The sequence below is a fragment of the Notechis scutatus genome, chromosome 4 (genome assembly GCF_049901735.1).
Source record: "Notechis scutatus isolate UNSWTSFEM ecotype Mainland chromosome 4, rNotScu1.2, whole genome shotgun sequence".
NCBI classification, from domain to species: Eukaryota; Metazoa; Chordata; class Lepidosauria; order Squamata; family Elapidae; genus Notechis; species Notechis scutatus.
In genome coordinates this window covers 117,130,564-117,149,636 of record NC_142012.1, presented here as the reverse complement: position 1 = coordinate 117,149,636, position 19,073 = coordinate 117,130,564, and the positions used below count along the sequence as shown (strand labels likewise).

At 36.7% G+C, this 19,073-nt stretch overlaps 1 protein-coding gene across 7 annotated transcripts in view; it reads right to left on the bottom strand.

Annotated features, from left to right (window-relative positions):
* Positions 1-5,428: 5,428 nt before the first annotated feature.
* The window catches only part of GPAM (glycerol-3-phosphate acyltransferase, mitochondrial), a 30,168-nt gene continuing 16,523 nt past the window's right edge, over positions 5,429-19,073 (bottom strand). For 4 of the 7 annotated variants that reach the window (XM_087964544.1, XM_026667825.2, XM_026663878.2 and 1 more), the window contains 9 exons: positions 18,827-18,942; positions 18,165-18,235; positions 15,565-15,829; positions 15,283-15,425; positions 13,965-14,042; positions 11,257-11,397; positions 9,466-9,655; positions 9,295-9,353; positions 5,429-8,046 (listed from right to left, as the gene is read on the bottom strand). In XM_087964544.1, coding sequence (XP_087820670.1) covers positions 7,930-8,046; positions 9,295-9,353; positions 9,466-9,655; positions 11,257-11,397; positions 13,965-14,042; positions 15,283-15,425; positions 15,565-15,829; positions 18,165-18,235; positions 18,827-18,942 — 1,180 coding nt within the window. In that variant the 3' untranslated portion in view covers positions 5,429-7,929. The remainder of the gene's footprint in view (positions 8,047-9,294; positions 9,354-9,465; positions 9,656-11,256; positions 11,398-13,964; positions 14,043-15,282; positions 15,426-15,564; positions 15,830-18,164; positions 18,236-18,826; positions 18,943-19,073) is intronic. The other 3 variants (XM_087964546.1, XM_026664645.2, XM_087964547.1) reach the window with 1 other exon arrangement.

Genomic DNA, 19,073 nt, shown 5'->3' with positions numbered 1-19,073 from the left:
GGTGGCTTGCGTGATTAGGACACTGGGTTCACAAGCAGCAAACCAGTGTTTGAGACCTGAATGTTGCCATGGGAGGGGTGAGTTGCTGTTATTTACTCCACTCCTGTTTGGAACATGAAAGGAGCCTTCAACTGGACATTGCCTGGAAAACGGTGATGTCACCAACTAATCCTTTCAACTCAGAAGTGCCTTAACACTTCCAACATAAATGTGATTTGAATGTTTCCATTGGAAAAGCTTCCTTACACTTTGAGAACCATTACAATCTGGATATCTAATAGATGAACATGATTTCCACTCTAGATGCTTCTCATGCTTCAAGAGAAAGCATGAGAAGGTAAGAAATGCTCAGCTTAACCTTTGTTTAAATTAGTGTGAATAAGGTTGCATGCTTTCAGGCATGACCATATATTTAGCATTTCGCATATCCCTCATGCACTCCCAGTGGCAAAGATTAATAACTTTAAAGGATAAGTATGACTTTCCATGGCTATAGACAGCCTAATAGCCTTTATAAAGATCTCTGAAAGCAATGTAAACAGTCTATTTAGTGTAATGAGCAATGGATTTTTTTCATTGGAAATAGCATCTTTGAATCTTCAGCTCCATTTTTCAGGCTGATTTAAAGGCAGACAATTCCCATATGTCCTTTCCCAATGATTATAATATTGAGAGCTTTTATCTGGAGCTACCACTCTGTAGTGGTCATTTATATCTCCAGCTGTACAACATATATTCAGATAAGAAAGACCTTTATAGTTAGCAGGCCTGTAATGATTTTATCAATTTCTACTGCCATTTAAAAAAAAATGTTATCAGTACTATTATTTTTTTATTATTTTGTAGTGTTTTGTGTTACTTTTACAAACTCTTGATGGCACCTTTGCTGGATGGGCAGTATAAAATGTACTTCACCCAGCCTAATGTAGCCTGAAAATGATAATAATTTTCAAAATTCAACATTTTCAATATTGTGCAATTTTTGACATTTCCCAGAATAAAAGTTCCAGTATGATAATGCTACTACTGTATTTCCTTCAATGAGAAACCAAACATAATCCTGGTTAATAAAATGATGTTAGGAGACAAATTGAATTTCACAAATACTGAATATTTTTTTAAATTTTGACTTCCAATGATTTTGCAAAATACTAGATATTTACATAGAAAGGAGCCTAGCAGTATCTCTACTATCAATAAAAATTAAGCTTGACTGACACATAGTCAGTAATGGTGCTTTCATTACTGCTTATGTCTCTCTTTTCCAATTAATTATAACTTGATGGATGTAGCCAAAGGCTTCCAAATCCAAATCAGTTATTGATAAACAATCACAGTTGGAACAGAAAGAAGAAATTTATGGTTTATGCTTAATCAGACCTTTCAGGGCACCCTTTAAGCAGTCAAAGATTTTCTCATGGCTTATATGTGAAAATGATACATAAACGTAATATAAGAATCATCCAAAAATAGCCTGGTGAAAAGACCCAAGGAATTTTTCCATACCAAGCTACTTACAATTTTTGTACGATAATCCAAAACTTGGATGCACCCTCAAAGGTTTTGTAACAGCAATTACATAATATAAAGCTCAATCTGAACACTAATTTCAGCCCAAACTTTCAAAAATATTTCATTTCAAAAAAATTTTTTTGCTTTTCCAAGTTAGAATCATCAGACTGACAATATCAATTTTCTTAATATAGACTACAAGACAGAGAAAACCTTGTAATCATCTCATCCAAACCTCTTGCTCAAAATTGGAATTCCATTATTCTATAGAAGTGACTCACTGGAGAAAAGCCTAATGCTGGGAAAGGTTGAGGGCAAAAGAAGGGGACGACAGAGAATGAGGTGGTTGGATAATCACTGCAGCAGTAGGTGTGAGCTTAAAGAGACACTGGAGGATAGAGGACAAGGCCTGGAGGAATGTTGTCCATGGGGTCACAATGGACATGACTTTGCAACTAACAACAGTAGTAACTACCCACTTTCTCTTTGAAAACCTCTGACGAGCAATGTTTCTTCCCTAGAAGTACACAGCCATACTTCAGCTGAGCTGTAAGTACATTTTCAACATGCTGACCAGTGACTTAAATAACTTTTGATGTGACTTAAATAGTCTAATTCATGAACTACCATCTAAACTAATCCATTGGCTTAAGACAGTTTAATGCTAAATTGGTCAGTAAAGCTCAACTCCCATAGACAAATGGAAAGCAATTAAAACAGGATTGCAGGGCACATGATCTGCTATTAAATTGTATTGTCAGCAATGACCTTAACCTGCCCTAAAGTCTTGGATATTTAGGGCTTTACAGGTCGTTCTCGAGTTACGACCACAATTAAGCCCCAAATTTCTATTGCTAAGACATTTAAGTGAGTTTTATCCCATTTTACGACCTTTCTTACTACAGTAAATTTAGTAACAGTTGTTAAATGTATCTGGCTTCCCCATTGACTTTGCTTGTGGTCATATGACACCAGGATACTGCAACCATCATAAATATGAGTTAGTTGCTAAGTATCTGAATATTGATCATGTCATCATGGGGTGCTGCAAGAGTCATAAATGTGAAAAATGTTGAATGGTCACTAAGTAAATTGTTATAAATTGAGGACTACCTGTACTTGAATCTCAACTATCATTGAGCAGTGTTGTATAATGCATAATGTATTTAAATAGACCGGGGCTGTCAAACTCCTGGCCCATGGGCTGGATACATCATGTGCAGGCCATGCCCGGTTTAGCAAAGGGAGAAAAAGTCTTGATACATCACATGACGCCGCCGTGATAATGTTGAGTTTGAAACCCGAGATAGCCCAATACTTCCCAACTTTACAGTAAAAGAGTGAACTGTGATTAACTATTTAGTGAATTGTATTTTCTTGTTCTTCTAACAGATAGCAATTTTTCTAACAGATTATCATCAGCTGTCTCAAGCTTAGATAAGACTTAGATAAGATAGTGTTCCATGTAGAGGTTTGTGATGACAGGTGAGAGGGGTGATCCCATGGGTGCTCCTTCTATTTGTTTGTATTTTTGTCCGTTGTAGGTGAAGTATATATTGGATAGGCAGTGGTTGGTCAGATCTAGGATGTGCTTGGGGGGTTGTATTTGTTTTGGATGGCTGTCAAGGCTTCTTTTATATGCACTTGGGTGAAGAGGGATATGACATCCAAGCTCACTAGTAGGTCGCTGGGTTGTAAGTTTTGTTTCTTTATGATCTCGATGAACTGGAATGAGTTTCTTACGTGTGACTTGATGGATTCTGAATAGGGCTGTAGTTGTTTGGCGAGAAATTTGGCTAGGTTTTGTAGAGGTGAGCCTATGGAGCTGACTATTGGTCTAAGTGGGGTTCCTTCTTTGTGTATCTTGGGGAGACCATAAAGCTTAGGGCATCTGGATGATTTCTCTCTGGGTATGATTCTCTGCTGGATTTCTTCGCTGATGGGGGAGGCTTTTATTTTGGATCTGGTGGTTTTTTCTAGGTAGGTGGTGGGGTCTGTGTTTTGGGGTTTGTATGTGGGATCTTGGAGTAGGTTGGTTAACTTGGTTTGGTAGTCAGATGTGTTCATAGCCACTGTCGTGTTGCCCTTGTCTGCTGGCAAGATTATTGTGCTGGTGTCTTCTTTCAGGTTAAGTAGTGCAGTTTGTTCTTCTTTGGATAAGTTGCTTTTGGGTGGTTTGCTAGTGCAGAGGATGTTGGTGATTTCGAGTCTGATTCTGTTAGCATCATCAGGGTTGGTTTTGGTCAGGCTGGTTTCAACTCCACATATGATGGTTTTTGTGCGGATGTGTTTGGGAGCGACAGCAAAGTTGAATCCTTTCGAAAGGACATTGGTTTCAGCTTCGGTGAGGATCTTGTCTGAGATGTTGTGCACTGTTTATTTCATGTGTGGCTGTGAGGGGGGAGGAGTTTGTTTCTGGCATTGTTGTAGTTTTCTGAGTTTGTTGGTGTGTGTGTTTGTCTTGAGGTTGGTCTGTTTCGGCTCTCCAGAAAGCGAGTTGTTTGGATTTGTCCCAAAGTGCGGAGTGAATCTTGTTGCTGAGTCTGAGGTGAAGTGTGAGGAGATCTTTGTTGATTTGGTCTTGGAGGAATATTTTTGTGTGAAGTTCATTTCTAATTAGGGCCAATTCTGTTCTTTTTAGGATGCGTTTGGTGGCTGCTGTGTTGGTGTGGAATTTCAATTGGAAGCTTATGAGGATTAAATTTTGATCTCAGCAGTTGTGTAGGAATGCAAGGTCACATAAAATGGAAGCTCTTTGGACTTCAAGTTTTTCATAAGTCCTGGTCAGATGGTGGGTTTCCTCCCCGTAGAGGTGCAATATTTGTTTTCTGAGGTTTTTGCGGATATTTGTATGTGGATCTTTGGTTATTCGGGTTTTCTCCCGCGTAAAATTGGAAGTATCTAGGCGACGTTTCGATGAAGTCTCATTCATCTTCAGGCTTGTGTCTTCGGCTTTGTGCTTCTCAGAGTAATGTGAGCTTGCAGCTGCTTCTTCCTTTTAACTGCTAGTGGGGATGTGACTTGATTGGGTGGGGGCTTGGCTGTGTTCTGATTGAGTAGGGGGTTGGCTGTGCTCTGATTGACTGGGGGTGTGTTCTGTTCAGGTGGGGGCTTGGTTGTGCTCAGGTTAGTCTTAGTTGCTGGGGGAATTGAGCTGGTGAGCTGTGATCCTGTTTGTCTTTGCGTTCGTGGTCGTGGTCATCACGGTGGGCGTCAGTTCACTTCATGTATGGGTTGAATGGGTTTGAAGCAGGTAGTGATGCAGCTGTGGTACGGCTTCTGGTCCGTGGTCGTGTCTCATCTTCTGTGTGGGTGTGAGTCTGCTTTCTACGTGGAAGTGTGGTCGTAGCATCTTGTGTGGCCCTTGTGGGTGTGGGTCTGGTGTCATTCTTCATGTTAGGTACTCATTTGTTAATGAGGGCGGGTTTCCAAATGGCTGGGAGGTATCATCTTGTTTATTCATGTTGTGTGGGCGTTTTTCTATCTCTATGGCTTCTCTGATTATTCTGTTGTTGAAGTGTTTGGTTTTGGCGATAGTTCTGGTATTTTTAAAGTCAATCTCATGTCCTGTGGCTACGAACGTTCGTTCGTCAGACGAACACAATAAGAAGCGTGATGATGGCAGATGAGATGCTGCCGAAACGTTGCTACAACTTTAAAAGCACAACTATAATGACATGGGAAAATACCCAAACAAAGCTGAATACCATACATGTAAGTACCCGCAAAAACTTAGGAAAAATATCTATCTATCTATCTATCTATCTATCTATCTATCTATCTATCTATCCAATGTGTGTGTGTGTGTGTGTGTGTGTGTGTGTGTGTGTGTATGGAGACAATTGGATAAATTACATTTGCTTAAGAATATATTAGTGTTGTTAACAATTGTGTAATCTTAGAAAATCACTGGAGATCTGAAAAGTAATTTTAATCATTCAACACAACAAACAAATATACATAGAATGTTGTCCTTCAGATCACCATATTATTTATATTATTTTCAGTAAGTTGTCAACATAATACATTTCAGTATCTATTTTGGATGTTCTACAACCAGAATTAGGAACCATACATTATTTTAGGATTGAAAAATGTAGATTCTGCCTTAGAAGATGAACATGAGATTTGAAAATAATATCCTACAAAAGAAGCATTCTATTTAGCAGCTTTCCAGTAAGGATCTGTACTTTACCTTCATGGAAATGCCAAGCTAGGTGTATTGCTAGGTGCATGCTACATCCATGCCACAGACTTCTGCCAGTGAACAACATTCAGATTGACGTTTCTGTACAATCAAAGTCTCTGTTTATAACACTTAAACCCTATTTTCATATTCAGTAGTTACAATACATTGCATATCTCTTCAATTCAAATGAACACTGCTATTAGCTAAACATTTTAATAATGTTAATAAGTTACCCCCATGAAATGATAACTAGCAATTAGTTTCTATTGTCCAAACTAATTCCTAGCCCCTCATTTCTTTAAATTAGACACATTTTAATTAAAATGAGCAAAATGTCATTTATAATATATTGCTTGGGTCTATTTTACTAATACATAATCTTAATTCTACTAATACAATGGATGTTTACTGAACTACAGTGAAACTACAGGAAGTTATTTATTTACAAGCACTTATTATCTGACCTTAATTGGAATCAGTCTTTAAAAATTGCTATTCAAAATACATTCAGGTTTCATGAATAGTTCAAACAAGCAACAAGAAAATAATTGCCCCATATAGTTATGACTAATAGAACAAGTGAATTTCATTTCAGTTGCTATCCTGCCATAAAAGCAACAAATTAAGTCAGGGTTTCTGACTATTGCTGTTATTGATCAGATGCAACTTTGGTTCAAATATTTATCTTAATATGTTTTAAAGCACCTGTTTTATGATGACAAATTTGCATAGTTGTTCCCATCATTCAGAACTGCAGGATAATACCGAAAAACATCCTAATGTTTTAATTCATAAATACATTTATAGAAAATCCAAGCTTCATAAATGTGGAGGAGTACTCAGGCATGTTTTTTTTTTTTTAATAAAGGAAGCAAACATGGATTTTCATAATCAAACTATTTCTCAACTCCAGATAAGAAATGAAAAAATGAATTTGAGAAATACTATTAATACTTCAGTGACAAAGTTTCTTCAAGGGCTAAGGCAACAAGGTATCTCTCCTAAAAATAAATGTCTTGTTATTGCTTTTCCTGATATACCGTGTATGAGTCTGTAGAGCTCATTTTGTAATGCAGCTTGGAAGTTATTGCCTTCTATAAGATTACCAAGAATACATTGCTTGCAATTTATGCTATCATCATAATCTCATAGTTCAAATCACTCGTTTCAGCAATATAGCTTGTAAAACTTTATGATAGCAAAACATCTTCCATTCAAAATCAATCAAGATTAGAATGAGATAATGTATTTATTAGGTTATTTCATCAATTTAAGCCAGATATCTATGGAGATTCTCAATCATCCAGGTCATGGTTGTCCCAAAGGGGCTTTTCCAAAAGGCAACTGGATTTTCTTGGTTTCTCCTTGAAAACATTTTGCTCTTCATTCAAGAAGCTTCTTCAATTCTTCAGAAGTCCAGCTGCTTTTGCAAAAGCACCACTGGCATAGCTTAAGCCAAACTTACATCTGACTTCCAAGTGCTTGCAAGGAAAACATGAGTACTAAAATTTAAATGCTCATCAGGAAAAGCTTTTAGAACTTTGGGGGATAAATTTGTGTCATCTATTTCTTTAGTACACCAATTTAATCAATTTTGAATTCTTATGTTAGAAAGATTGATACATTTTATACTCATATTTTGTTACTTGGATCACACTTTGTGCAGGCTGTTTTCTGTTCAACTAATTTTAATTAGATCCTGGTGACCACTTTGCTATTATTGTTTACTATGTTACCATTATATTAGTAGAATAAAATATTATATGTCCTTTCTGACACCTCCCCCCATTCAATTTTCCTAAAAACCATTCATTTACAGTACTGAATACAATGAAGTAGTTATACTGACAGAGCTTTTGTAAAGTTCACATAGTAATCAAAATATTTTATGCAGTTCAAATCTGGCAGATAGGTGCATTTGTCAGTCATTAGTTTTGAAGTACATGTAGTATTTTGCAATGTAAAAACCGTAATACTTGATACAAATTTATGGAGAAACTCAGGGGTTTGTGCAAACATTGACTGAATATGTTGGATACTAGCAATGTGTTTGAATTCTAAATATTGTAGTCCCATATGTGCATATGTAAGAAGGCACTTGTCTTCTTATGGCTTGGGTCAGATAAGGCCTTGCCAAAAATAGCACTACTGATACAGTGGAAGCAGAACCAAATCCTGAAGCGTTGCATTGCATTGTTCAAGTCTATTAGGAGAAGTTGGGAGATATTCTAAAGTACAATAAAACTCAGAATAAATTCCAGTAGTTTTTGCCGATTACAATGAGGTAGAAAAGTATTGCTTAGTTCCAAAATGTTCTCTCTCTTCTGTTTTGTCTCCTTAAATACCTGCAAGAAAAACAGATTTTCCATAAAAACTTCTAGGCACATTGCATATTTGTTAACAATCATAATATGCATTGATTCTATATAGGTAACACAGACAATCAACGATTCTGGTTCAGTTTGAGAGCCAAAATATCAGCTCTTGTCAAAGGTAAATCAAATAACTGTGACCTGCTCGTGGCCTTGCAAATGAGGGAAAAGATATGTGTCCCAGGATAATGTTGCAGATCTAATGAGTCGGTGACTGGGCCAAAGGTTTATCCTTCCAAGCTTTCAAATCATGCTAGAGCCCATCATCGTGGAAATTCTGTCTCTCCAGAATAGGTCATATTCTGGAATATGAATATAACATTCTGAAGAGAGAGAACTGCCCTGTGGTTGAGCTCCAGCACAAGCCCGAAGGCTTGGAAGAATAAACCTTGGTCCCAGTGACCAACATAGATTGGATCCTGTTCTTGGTCTGATTGTAATAGCAAAAGAAGTTGTAATCGGAGACAATATTGGATAAGCAAATCCTTATTTTAACACAGTTATCATTTAGCTATACGTGTTTAAAAGTTTTCTACATTCTATCGTTAAAAAAAACCATTTCATTTTTTATCCTGTTAGATTAATTGCTGAATATTTTCCAAATACATGGCCATTTAATCTAACAAACATATTCACAGGCACAGTAATAATTTGACATAGTATAATTTAGATAATTTGAGTTAATTTCTTGAATTAGCAGAGTCCAGAAGTTAGAACATGATACTCAGAGCAACATGTGTCTACATGCTTCAAAATTAATTTTTTAAAAATGAAAAGCACAAAGTGTTACAAGATCATCACATTTAATGAGATGTTAGTTTTTCTGCATGAGCTTTTTTAAACAGCAGACGCTCCTATGCAAGATCATGCAAGAGCTCACAAAAATTTCAAATTTCTCAAATGCTGCCAAAATTTGGGATGGTTTATTTTAGAAAAACCCATACTATCTGAAGATTGCTGCCCTTTGATTTTATGCTGTAATCTCAGATTAAGAATGAAAACATTAAAAAACTAAGCAACAAATATTGGATGCATGTTTTTTTGTTTTTCCGTTTTGCTTTTTATTCTTGATAAAACTATATAAATATACACACAGAGACACACACAGAGACACACTAAATAACAAATTTGTAAAGTTGATCACATACATTGTATTACATGCTAAGGACTAATGTTTAGGTTTGCTATAATTATTATGAAGCAATAGCTATCTAGACTTACCCCCATGTCTTTAAACACTTTAACTGCATTTTTTGCAAGACAATAGGTGGCACTCTCAGCTGTGAATATAACAGTAATATTGTTAATTTACAGATTTAAAAAGCCACTGTCTAAAACAATATGATTAAATCATAATTCCAATACTTCTACAGAAATAACTATTTGACATACCATACACTGCAACATTCTTTTCTGTTCTTGATACTAAGTATTTGTGTAATTTTTGAAGACAGTCTGTTTCCCTGACAGGTCCACTGAAATTATGGATGAAGATGGCGGCTGAACTATATGCCTCCAGTAATGGCCCTAGCAGCTTCTGCAGGAAGGAGATATATTGCTGGTGTTCCTGTGACTGACTCACCTATAATAATAAAACAACAATCACTAAGAGGATAATGCAACAATATATCTACATAATGCTAAACCCATACACTAAAACCCAGACATTATCAGATTGCAGGAGGGCAGGGCAGGGAATAAATTATGGTTTATCTCAGGTGGTAAACTATTGTTTAAAACTAGAGTTTGTTGTTAGCTTATCTGGTTTAGCACATGATATAAACAGAAAATATGGTTTGCTTTGTGAGTTCCTTGTTTATTTCTATGTCTTAATTTTTGTTTTCCTGGGCCAGCATCTAATCAATCCATGGACATATAAAGCAAGAACTTTTTTTAAAAAGGAAATTCAACTAAAACTCCATTACTGCTTTACTGTTTTGTTTGTTTGCTTGCTTTGTCTTTTGGATTGTTCACCCAGCCATGATTAGAACAATTGTTGCATTGCTATAAGTTGTTATTCAGCAACACATCATAGTACAGGGGTGGGCAAACTACGGCCCGGGGGCCACATCCGGCCCGTTGGTCTGTCCAATGTGGCCCGCCCCTGAAAAAAAATCACTGCCATTGGTCTGTCCAATCTGGCCTGCCCCTGAAAAAAAATCGCTGGGTATGGCGTATTGCCCTGTGCCGCGTGGCCCCCAAAGCTGCAAAACAGTGTGGAGCGATCTAGGGGTAGGAAAGAAAAGAAATTTGCAAAGGCCTCGGCTGGGAGTTCGAAATCACCTTCGAGTGCGACCTCTCCGAAGGTGAGTCCCCGCCGATCCCCCTTTTTCCGGGGCTTCCAGGCTTAAACTTTGCAAAGGCAAAGCTTGCAGGCTGGAGCGTCTTCCCGCCGAGGAGCGGGAAGGGTTCCACCCAGCGGGCAGGGCGGGCTGCTTGGAGCCACCTAAAGCTAGGCCGCTGCTGGTGGAGCCTTGCCCTGCCTTGGTGCCCGCTTCCCGGCTCGGCGGTCCTGCTCGGGCGGCACTTTAAAAGCCTGCTCCCAGCACCCGAGCAACTTCCCAGCAACTTTCCGGCTTCGTTTTAACTCGCGGGCGCCAGGCATGATATTCCGCTCTGAAAAAAATCGGGCCGGCCAAAGAGACCCCCTGCCGCGCGCCCGGGAGTGCCTGCCTGCTTTCCCTTGCCGGGGCCGGGCGGCGGCGTGTTGCACGGAGGCTGGTCTGTGGCTGGCCCAGCTGTCCTTTCCTGCCGCTCAAGCGGCCTCCGCTCGCACCGCCCGGAGCTCCGCTCAGGTATCCGGCTGGGGCTGTCAGGAGTTGCTACCGCCCGGTGCAGCTCACGCGGCTCCCAGTCCGCGTTGCCTCCCGGGAAGGGAAAGGCAAAACCAAGGAGCCGCTGCTGCCGTTGCAAGCGCCGTGGCTCTTCCTTTTGTCTTTTGGATTGTTCACCCAGCCATGATTAGAACAATTGTTGCATTGCTATAAGTTGTTATTCAGCAACACATCATAGTATCTCAAAATCTGCTTAAAAGAAATCTGGGCTTATTTCTTAGAAACAATCTTTTTCATTTCTTGCAATTTTTTCTTCCTTCTTTTCTTTTAATCCATTTTATGCTATGTAACAATTATACACAGACACATATAGACACACAGGACTTGATCCTACAAATCTACTTAGTACCTTCAAGTAGCAATCTCGTTGTTCTTCACCAAAGTCACTGTCTTCATCCTCCTCATCACTTTTCCAAGACAATGGCTCCGGAATACTCTTTTCCCAGTTTTGCTCCGTAAGCCGAGAACTAATATCTTCCTGTTCTTCCTGCTTAGAATAGAAAAACAGAACTATAAGAATTATGTTTTTTTTCATTATGAATTATTGCTTTTCATTCTAGGGTTTTTCTGTAGTTATTTCAGGTGTTAGCAAAGGAAGATCCAACTATTCATTTCCAAAGAAATCCTGTGTCTCATTTATAAACTTATGCTGGATCAACATTGCGCAATTAATGACAAAGATTGGCTTGCATTATTATCACTATTATGCTTTACACTGAAAATAAAGCTAATTGCTAAAGACACTTCCCTTAAAATTAAAATCTAGGTGTTATCTATCACTGGAAACTTTCAGTTTGCAGAAAGTCTCTGCTACTGAATTTCATAGAAATGGAACCAATTCAACTTCATCACTATAGAAACATGATTCAAGCATATTTCATGTGTTAGGTTATAAAACACCTGAGGCATTTTCAGATTTTTCAGAATTCCAGAGTTTTAAATAATTTCCTCTACAGCAATTTGCACAAATATAAACATTAGTGTTTGAGTTTCTTAATTTGATAATTTCATCTCCTGGAGAATTCTGTATTGCACACACAAGGAATGCTTTAAATTTGAACCTATATAATTAATACTTAATAAATATAATTAATAAATCAGGAACACAGAGTTCATATATGCTTTTCTTTTAACCTGTTGAGGATTTCTTGCCTAAGCTTTTTATCCTTTTCCAAAATTAGTTTAGTTCCTTCTAGTGTGCTGACTACTACATTTTTTATTGTTGAACTTTTAGTTGTCTATCTTTTAGTTGTCTATCTAACAGAAACATATGCATGCATACACATACTTAATCTAATATATAATTATATTTCTTCATTCTGAAAGTATAAGTAAATACAGCTTGGAAAAAAAAGAAAATGGTACCTATCTACTTACTGAGATCTCTTTAAGAATAGTTCCTTTAAAATCAGCAAGATACAAAACTACTGTATATTCATATTTCAGTTCCAAATTTCATCTAAACTAAGAATATTGGTAGATGATGGCCGAATAAAAGTATAAACATTAGAAGATGCTGAGAAGGTTCATCAGGCAGTCATCAGGTTATAATGTGAAAGCAAAAATAATCTTCCTCCTGCTTCAACACTTGCTTATTAACCAAGCATTAGGAGAGAAAGAGGTCTTTCAACACTGCCACCAAAAATTATGTCATTCATAAAATTGTCTTGCTAAATAGCTATACCTGATCCCCTAGGAAGGGAAAGAAAATCTTTAATGGTTAACCTTTATGTTTAACAAATTCTCCTTCACACAAAAGTAATTTATATCTAGTTTTTCTTCTATCAGTATAAGGATAGTGTCCTTAAACTAGAAAAGTGGAATGCTTTAATCTAAATGATTAATAGTAATAATGAAGTTAATTAACCTTTTTCATTATGCATGCTGAAGTTAATGAACAAATAAAAATATGCAATGCAACAATTTAACAATAATCAATGAAAAAGTAAATGTCTGATTTCAACTCCTGAGTCTAAAGGAACTGAGTCAAACAAGCATGTTGGGAAAAAAGTGATAGATTTAATAGCCAACTAAATTTTTAATTCCCTGCAGATATATGATGATATTTATGTAACTATTAATAAATATTAATTAATAAGCAGTACTTTTACTAAAATAGTAGAATGCTGAACATTCTAACTACCAAAAATTCTGAATACACTTTGATACAGATTTTAAAAATCAATATTCAATTGAAAACAAAATTTTTCTTTTCTTTTTTCTTTTCTTAACCCATCCAATCCCATCTTATTTTTTATATTTATAACCAATGTGAACAGGGGTGGGATTCTACCAGTTCGCACCTATTCGCTAGAACCGGTTGTTAACATTCTAAGCAGTTTGGAGAACTGGTTGTTAGAAGAAATTACTGGCCTAATCCTGTAAGGAAGGCAGGAAGGAAACATTCTGGTGTTGCTTACGGAATCTGCCTCTCCGTTAACCCTTCTTGGCAGGATTAGACTTCCTGTCTCTGGAACTTCTCTGGAGTTTTTTTCCCCTCCTTTGCTGGTACTTTGCTTGTGTGGAGTGACCATTCAAAGTTACAATGGACTGAAAAAAGTGACTGATGACCATTTTCACACATCCCCACAGTCATGAGAGGCCAGGCGAGGTGATGCGTGCCTCGATGTGAGTAATATTGAGTTGGCCATGCCCAGCCAATAACATGATCACCAAGCCATTTCCACCCAGTCACATGACCACCAAGCCATGCCCACCACCTAAGTCATACCCACAGAACTGGTTGTTAAAAATTTGAATTTCACTCCTGGATGTAAAGAATATTTGTTCTTTTCCATTTTTCTTCAATTTTATTTCCTTGCATTTTTTCTCTTTTATTTCTTAAATCTTTTTTATTCCTTTATATTATTTTTATTAGAATTAATTTTCCTGATATCAATAACATTATATATACAAAACTAAGCATCAAAACTTATTTGGCCTGAAGAAGAATTCTTAAAAGTTTTTCTGCAGTGAAATGAGTATAAAAAGTTGGGAGATTTATAGTTCAAGGCCCATAAATATCTAGATACATAAAAAACATCATCAAAATCTTACCTCTGCTACTAAAAGAACTCCATATTGTATGAACTGTTCAATTGCTTCATGGCACACTTGACCTAACAGCTGACAGGGCTGAATAGGAAAACAAATATGATCAATCATGATTATTATCTTTTGTTGTGCTATTTTTCTCTATTATTGCTGCTTTTGAATAGTCTTGCATAAAATGAACAACAATTTCTTATTAAAAAAAAGATGAATTCAAGAAAAGAAATTGTTAATTTCCTCTGCAGCTACTTCAAGTCAATAACTATTTGTCTGAAACAGATAGTAAAGTAAATGTGTAGATCAGATCTGAGGATGTATTTGCAAGTATTTTCCTATTTCAGAGGAAACACAGGTAATGCACTTGTTTTAATTCTACCGTAATTGAAAACTGAAAGGAGGAAAATAAACAATTACAGAACTAGAAAGAACCTTTCTCCCATATTTGAAAATTTCTTTGTCCACGTTTCATCCCAAAAGCTATTCCAGAAAAATTATTAGTCATACATATTTCAATACGTGTTATTATGTATTATTTCAACTAGTGCTGTATATTGTTTTACACAGCTTGTTCCAATCTGCCTTGTGTTATATTATCAGCTTTAATGCTTGATATATCCTTCACACTTCAAATTCCAACATGGTTAAATATTCTAATGTAGAATGGATTAGTTTTTAACTTTGTAGACCATTAGGTCTAAATTGCCTCGAGTCTGCTGGAAGATCATTCACTGAACAGTTCCTCTATCAGGAATTAATAACCATAGTTTGCTGAACAGGGTAAGATGTTACTTTTTTTAAAAAAAAAAATCCACTTGGTACTTCTCCATGTAATACCGGAAGCAATAGTACTGGATTCAGAATACAACATTATCAATCATTATCAATAAATAAAGAATCTTATTTATTATTATGAGCTTTTTATTTTAAAGGATGTATATTTTATATATAATAATTGTATGTAAAAATGAGAAAAAATGCTTTGAAATATTTTCTAGCTTCATTTTAAGTGCCATTTAAAATGGTTTAAGCTGTAAAATAAATTGTTCTATATTTATTGCCTTTGTCAATAATGCTCTTTTTTCTAGTCACATTTTAGACATAATGTGTGTGTGTGTGATATATACAGAGAGAACTTGCCTGTCACTTCTCTATATAAAGGGAAAATGCTACAGCTTGCAGCTACCTGTTGTCTTGTCCCTTCTTCATTTCCTCTTTTTAAGAACTCGAGTACACCTCCATTTGACCCACAGTACTGTAGCATAATACAAATGATATGATGGTAGCAACAGAATATGTGTCAAATGAATCTGTACCCAACACTTACCAATGAAACAGTTCCTTCATAACACAGCAAATAACAGAGGCTGGCAGCTTTTCGGACCAGTTGTTCTTGACTAACCACATTGGGTAGAATCCCACTGATACCATTTCTATGCCTTTTGTTCAGTAAAGCATGAAGACTACATGCTGAAGCAAAAGAGAAGATATATTCAAAGTTATTCCTAAGTTACTGCATTATATGTCAAACACAACCTCTTAAATAGTAACAGCGACATTAGGCAGGGAGTATTTCAGGCATCAGAGTAAGGACAGTTTTAGAACATACCGATGACAGCCTCTTTGAAGAAGACATGCAGTATCCCATTGCTATAAAAGCTGAGTTCAAAGACAGCAGGAACAGTTGTGGTGGGAGTGATGAAGAACTCATTATTCCGACTGGTGTTTGTGATGGTTATGCAGTTTCCCAACAAATGGATAGCGTGCATGACAACATCTTCAGAATTCCCTGAAAATCCCAAGTCATAGTCCCGAGCCAAGACCTCCTCCTTCATCGAAAAGAAATCTTCCACCAGTTTAGAAAGATCAATTCCCTAAACAAAGTATTGAAGTAAATAAATAACAGCTCTCCAATTATATAAGTCAGAAAAAAGCTTGTTTGCCCACATTTTTCTTTCAGAAACCACTGAAGATGTTCCTATTTGCTAAGGTCAGAAGAGCAAGAAATATTCCGTTATATACCATTTAAATTGGCGTATTTGTTTTAGTTTTGTTTTCTTAAAATAAACAGTTTTTTTAAAATATGTATTTATTGTTTTTAGCTGAACGCCGTGGTGGCCTAGAGATGGAACTCTTTCCTCAATATCAGGAGGCTGAGTTTAGCAGCAGATATTTCTCTTTTCTCTGGGCACAAAGAAATCTGTTGCAAGCTCCCTGTGGTGGTCAGGAAGGGCATCCAGCCAGGAAATGCTCAGCTTCATTCAGTCTCCCTGACTCCACTCCAATGCAAGGAATTACAGGGTCATTAAAAGAAAAACAAGTATTGTATGAGCCACGGTGGCGTAGTGGTTGGAGTGCAGTACTTCAGGCTACTTCTGCTGACTGCTGGTGCTTGCAATTTGGCAGTTCAAATCTCACTAGGCTCAAGGTTGACTCAGCATTCCATCCTTCCGAGGTAGGTAAAATGAGGACCCAAAATTGTTGGGGGCAATATGCTAACTCTGTAAACCGCTCAGAGAAGGCTGTAAAGCACTGTAAAGCAGTATATAAGTCTAAGTGTTATTGCTATTGTTTTAGCCACTGATTTTTATGATAGTTTTATTTAAGATATCTCACTTCCACCCATAACTTATTTATAAATCATTTGAAAAGGAAGAGTAATATGCAGCAGACAATAGATAGATAGATAGATAGATAGATAGATAGATAGATAGATAGATAGATAGATAGATAGATAGATTGATTGATTCAGGATAATAGAAAAGCCCTAGTAAACAAAACAAAAAAGATTCAACAGTATGCATATATTGATTACATTGATGCATTAGTAGGATTGCTTCGAATAATTTTCAAGGAATGAGGGTTATAATCCTAGGAAATACTGAAATAACATTTATGATACTTAAGAATTATGGCCTGAAGCAACATACTGAGGGGATGGGTAGTTATATTTTGTTGGTTTGTGTGAGAGATGATGCCCACAGAAGGATGCTGGTGTGATGGACTACAATGAACCAGCAGTTTTTTCAGGAAGGAGATGATACATTCATCTAGTACAGTACAGCTTGGAGCTGGATAAGGGATGTTTCTAAATATGTGTAGTTTCCTTCCTTATTTCTGAGAATAGGAATAAATTAACAGTCAGTTTACACATAGCTTATAAATGCACCCTATTCTTCAACAAACTAAATAAGATGAAATAGGGAAACGAAAGTATAGAGCAGTGGTTCTTAATCTGGGCGATATTGCCCCCCAGGGGGCGATTTCATTTTTTAGGCGGGCGATGGAACCAAAAGGGGCAGCGCGGGGGCGAAGGAACAGAAGAGGGGCAATATGGAGTGATGGAGCGAGAAGTTTTGGGGACACTTTTGAGACTTTTTTCGTACAGTAAACCGCTGTATATCTGTTGTACAAAAGCACCAGATCGTCCGCTATTAGTGGATTGAACTGTGTTTTAAAATGTTCCTTCAGCTGGCTTCACACATATGTGAATACGCATCACTCATCTTCATGTGGATTGCGCAGCAGCCTCTATCACTCTACCCATTAAATTTGTCGCTCTGATTTTTGTTGCTTTCTTTCTGTAAAAATTTTCTTTGTGTCTTTTTAACCCTTTTTACAGTGCGCATGAATATATATTTTCCTTGAATCTTAATTTAGTTTCAGAGTTTTCATCTTGAAAATCTTAGTTCCTGCATTGCGGTTTGTTCTTATACCCTTTTTATATTTCTTTTTGCATCTTAAAATTCACTTGTAATTAAATTATTAAATGTTACTGGGTTTTTGGGGCATTTCATTTTCTTGCAATTGAATTTTGTTTTCAGTGGTCATTGCATTTAAGTGTCGAATAAATAAGATAATAATGAAATACATGTATCACGAAGTTTGGGAGTAAAGTGATGGGTGGCATCAGAATTTTTCACACAGTTGAGATATGGGAAAAAGACTGGAAATAAATTATTTGCATCGATATGTCTTGATGACGATTTTAAAGAAAACAAAAAACGTGTTTGCATAAATTGAAGAATTATTTCCCTGTGTTGTGATTGAGAGGTTATGTTGGGGGAGGGGGGGCGATGATAACTTCCTCAATGGCTCAAGGGGGCGATTCTTTCAAAAAGGTTAAGAACCACTGGTATAGAGCATGTTTTCAGCATTGTTGACCCTTTGCAAGTCTATTCAGTGAATGCAAAAGCACAGTAGCCTTACCTGTCTGTGTCGGTAGAGCAGCAAACAGGCAACAATGTGTGTTGACATCACAGCACATGATTTGTTGGCAGCTAAAAGCAAAAACAAAACAGATTAAAGCTATACTGGCATTTTGGATTGCAACTGAAAGGCTCAGAAAGCAACAGTTATAAAATGTCAGTCTGGCTGAATTAAGTATTATTATTATACAGAAAGACTTTTTCCATTTTCATTAAGGCAGCACAAAAAACCATCTATTGATCAAAAATAAACTTTAAGTTTTAGTAATTGTGCTTCTTTTATATCATACAAATCTAGATACCGTAGACTTTATTTGAATGAGCTGAACTCTGAAATATTAGGTTAAATAGTTTAAGAAAAGTAAGATTACGCTATTCACACATTAACCTTTTATAAGTAGATATGACATGATACCTATATTGGTGCAATCCAGAAGGCATTACACCACTCTAGGAAAGGCAATCTATAATTTTATGTAATATTCTAAAATCCAGTAAATACAGTGACTGTAATAAAGAGACTTATTCAAAATGACATCTCAGATTAAAAACTGTGCAATTTTAAGACAAAAAAAGAATGATGCAGAATGAGGAAAGCCCTGTTATTTAGAAAGTTCGATGTGACAGAGAAAATGCAGAATGAACTCCACAACAAATACTTACTGAACATTACGTGCTCTGCCAAGTTAGCTATTAATTGTCTTCTCAGTGGTTCACAAGATAAATCCTTGGAATCAGGAAGGGCAGTTTCTGAACTTTCTCCCACTATGTAGTTAGGCCTGAAGATAAATAACAGAATGGATGTACTATATAAACTGTACTTATGAATTATGTCATCGTAAGACCTAAACATATTTAAGAGTTGCAGTTCCCAGTGCTAAAGACTATATTTGCGAGGGAGACAGCACTG